The 1,099-nt window shown below is 62.1% G+C and overlaps 1 protein-coding gene across 1 annotated transcript in view; it reads right to left on the bottom strand.

Annotated features, from left to right (window-relative positions):
• Positions 1-830: 830 nt before the first annotated feature.
• Positions 831-1,099, bottom strand: part of LOC103898610 (max dimerization protein 1) — a 1,278-nt gene continuing 1,009 nt past the window's right edge. The window contains exon 4 of the mRNA XM_009278907.1: positions 831-1,057. Within this exon, the coding sequence (XP_009277182.1) occupies positions 924-1,057 (134 nt within the window). The 3' untranslated portion in view covers positions 831-923. The remainder of the gene's footprint in view (positions 1,058-1,099) is intronic.

The following is a 1,099-nucleotide window of genomic DNA, read 5'->3' as shown; positions in this document are numbered from 1 at the left end:
CGAGCGGCCATCCCCACGCGAGTAAGGCTCCGGCTCCGGCAAGACGGCAGGGCTGGGCCGGGGTGCGTACGGCTGCGCTGCTCCCCTGGATATTTAAGAGTCGGCGGAGACGAAGCCCTCTGACTAACGCGCCGGCGGCTGGCGGTGCAATCCCCGCCGTCCAAGACGCGACGTAGCCGAAACGCTCCGCGCGCCGATCGCCGACTTGCCTCCGCTCCCTCCCGGACCTCGACTACCCAAGAGTCCAGCTCCGCCTTCGGATCGTCGCCCAAAAACCCCTCTACATTTGGGCCCTGCCGCCGCTTCTCGGGTACGTTGACGCCGCTGGGCAAATGCGGAGTAGATCCGGAAGACCGGGCGGCGACAGCAAGCCAAAAAAACCCAGCGGCGGGCTTCCGGGGGGGCGGGTTTCCGCGATATTCTCGGGCGCATCAAAACGTGGCTGGAACGTACGGTCTCGCAGAGAGGAGTTTCGGACGGGAAGAGAAGCTGGCAAAGGCGAGCGGAGGCGCGCTCCGGGGAGCAGCTCGCCAACCCGCAGCCCCGCGCGGCGTTTTGGGACTTGGGCGAAGCTCAACTTCATTTCGGTCGGCAGTACGTTAAGATTTTGGGGCTTTTTTTTTTTTTTTTACGTGCAAGAGAATGGCGGGACGGTCCAGTGTTCTACCTAAGGAGATCCAAGAGGGAAGGAGCGACGGGTGAAACGGCTACGGGAGGTGCTTCTTATAGACCGAGAGAAGGCTTGCGGTTGCTCTGCGACTTCAACCTCTTCACGCCGGAGCTGGAATAGCCCTCGTCGCTACAGACGCGGGGCTTTTTTTTTTTTTTTTACGTGCAAGAGAATGGCGGGACGGTCCAGTGTTCTACCTAAGGAGATCCAAGAGGGAAGGAGCGACGGGTGAAACGGCTACGGGAGGTGCTTCTTATAGACCGAGAGAAGGCTTGCGGTTGCTCTGCGACTTCAACCTCTTCACGCCGGAGCTGGAATAGCCCTCGTCGCTACAGACGCTCTGCAGGCTCCCCCTTTCGTCCGAGTCGCTCGGGCTGCTGCTGCTGCGCGCCTCCGGGCTGCCGCCGCTGCTGCTGCTCCCGGCCAGGG

This window comes from Aptenodytes forsteri, unplaced genomic scaffold, assembly GCF_000699145.1.
Source record: "Aptenodytes forsteri isolate BGI_AS27 unplaced genomic scaffold, ASM69914v1 Scaffold571, whole genome shotgun sequence".
NCBI classification, from domain to species: Eukaryota; Metazoa; Chordata; class Aves; order Sphenisciformes; family Spheniscidae; genus Aptenodytes; species Aptenodytes forsteri.
The sequence above is the reverse complement of the archived record's forward strand: the minus strand, read 5'-3'. Positions and strand labels throughout refer to the sequence as shown.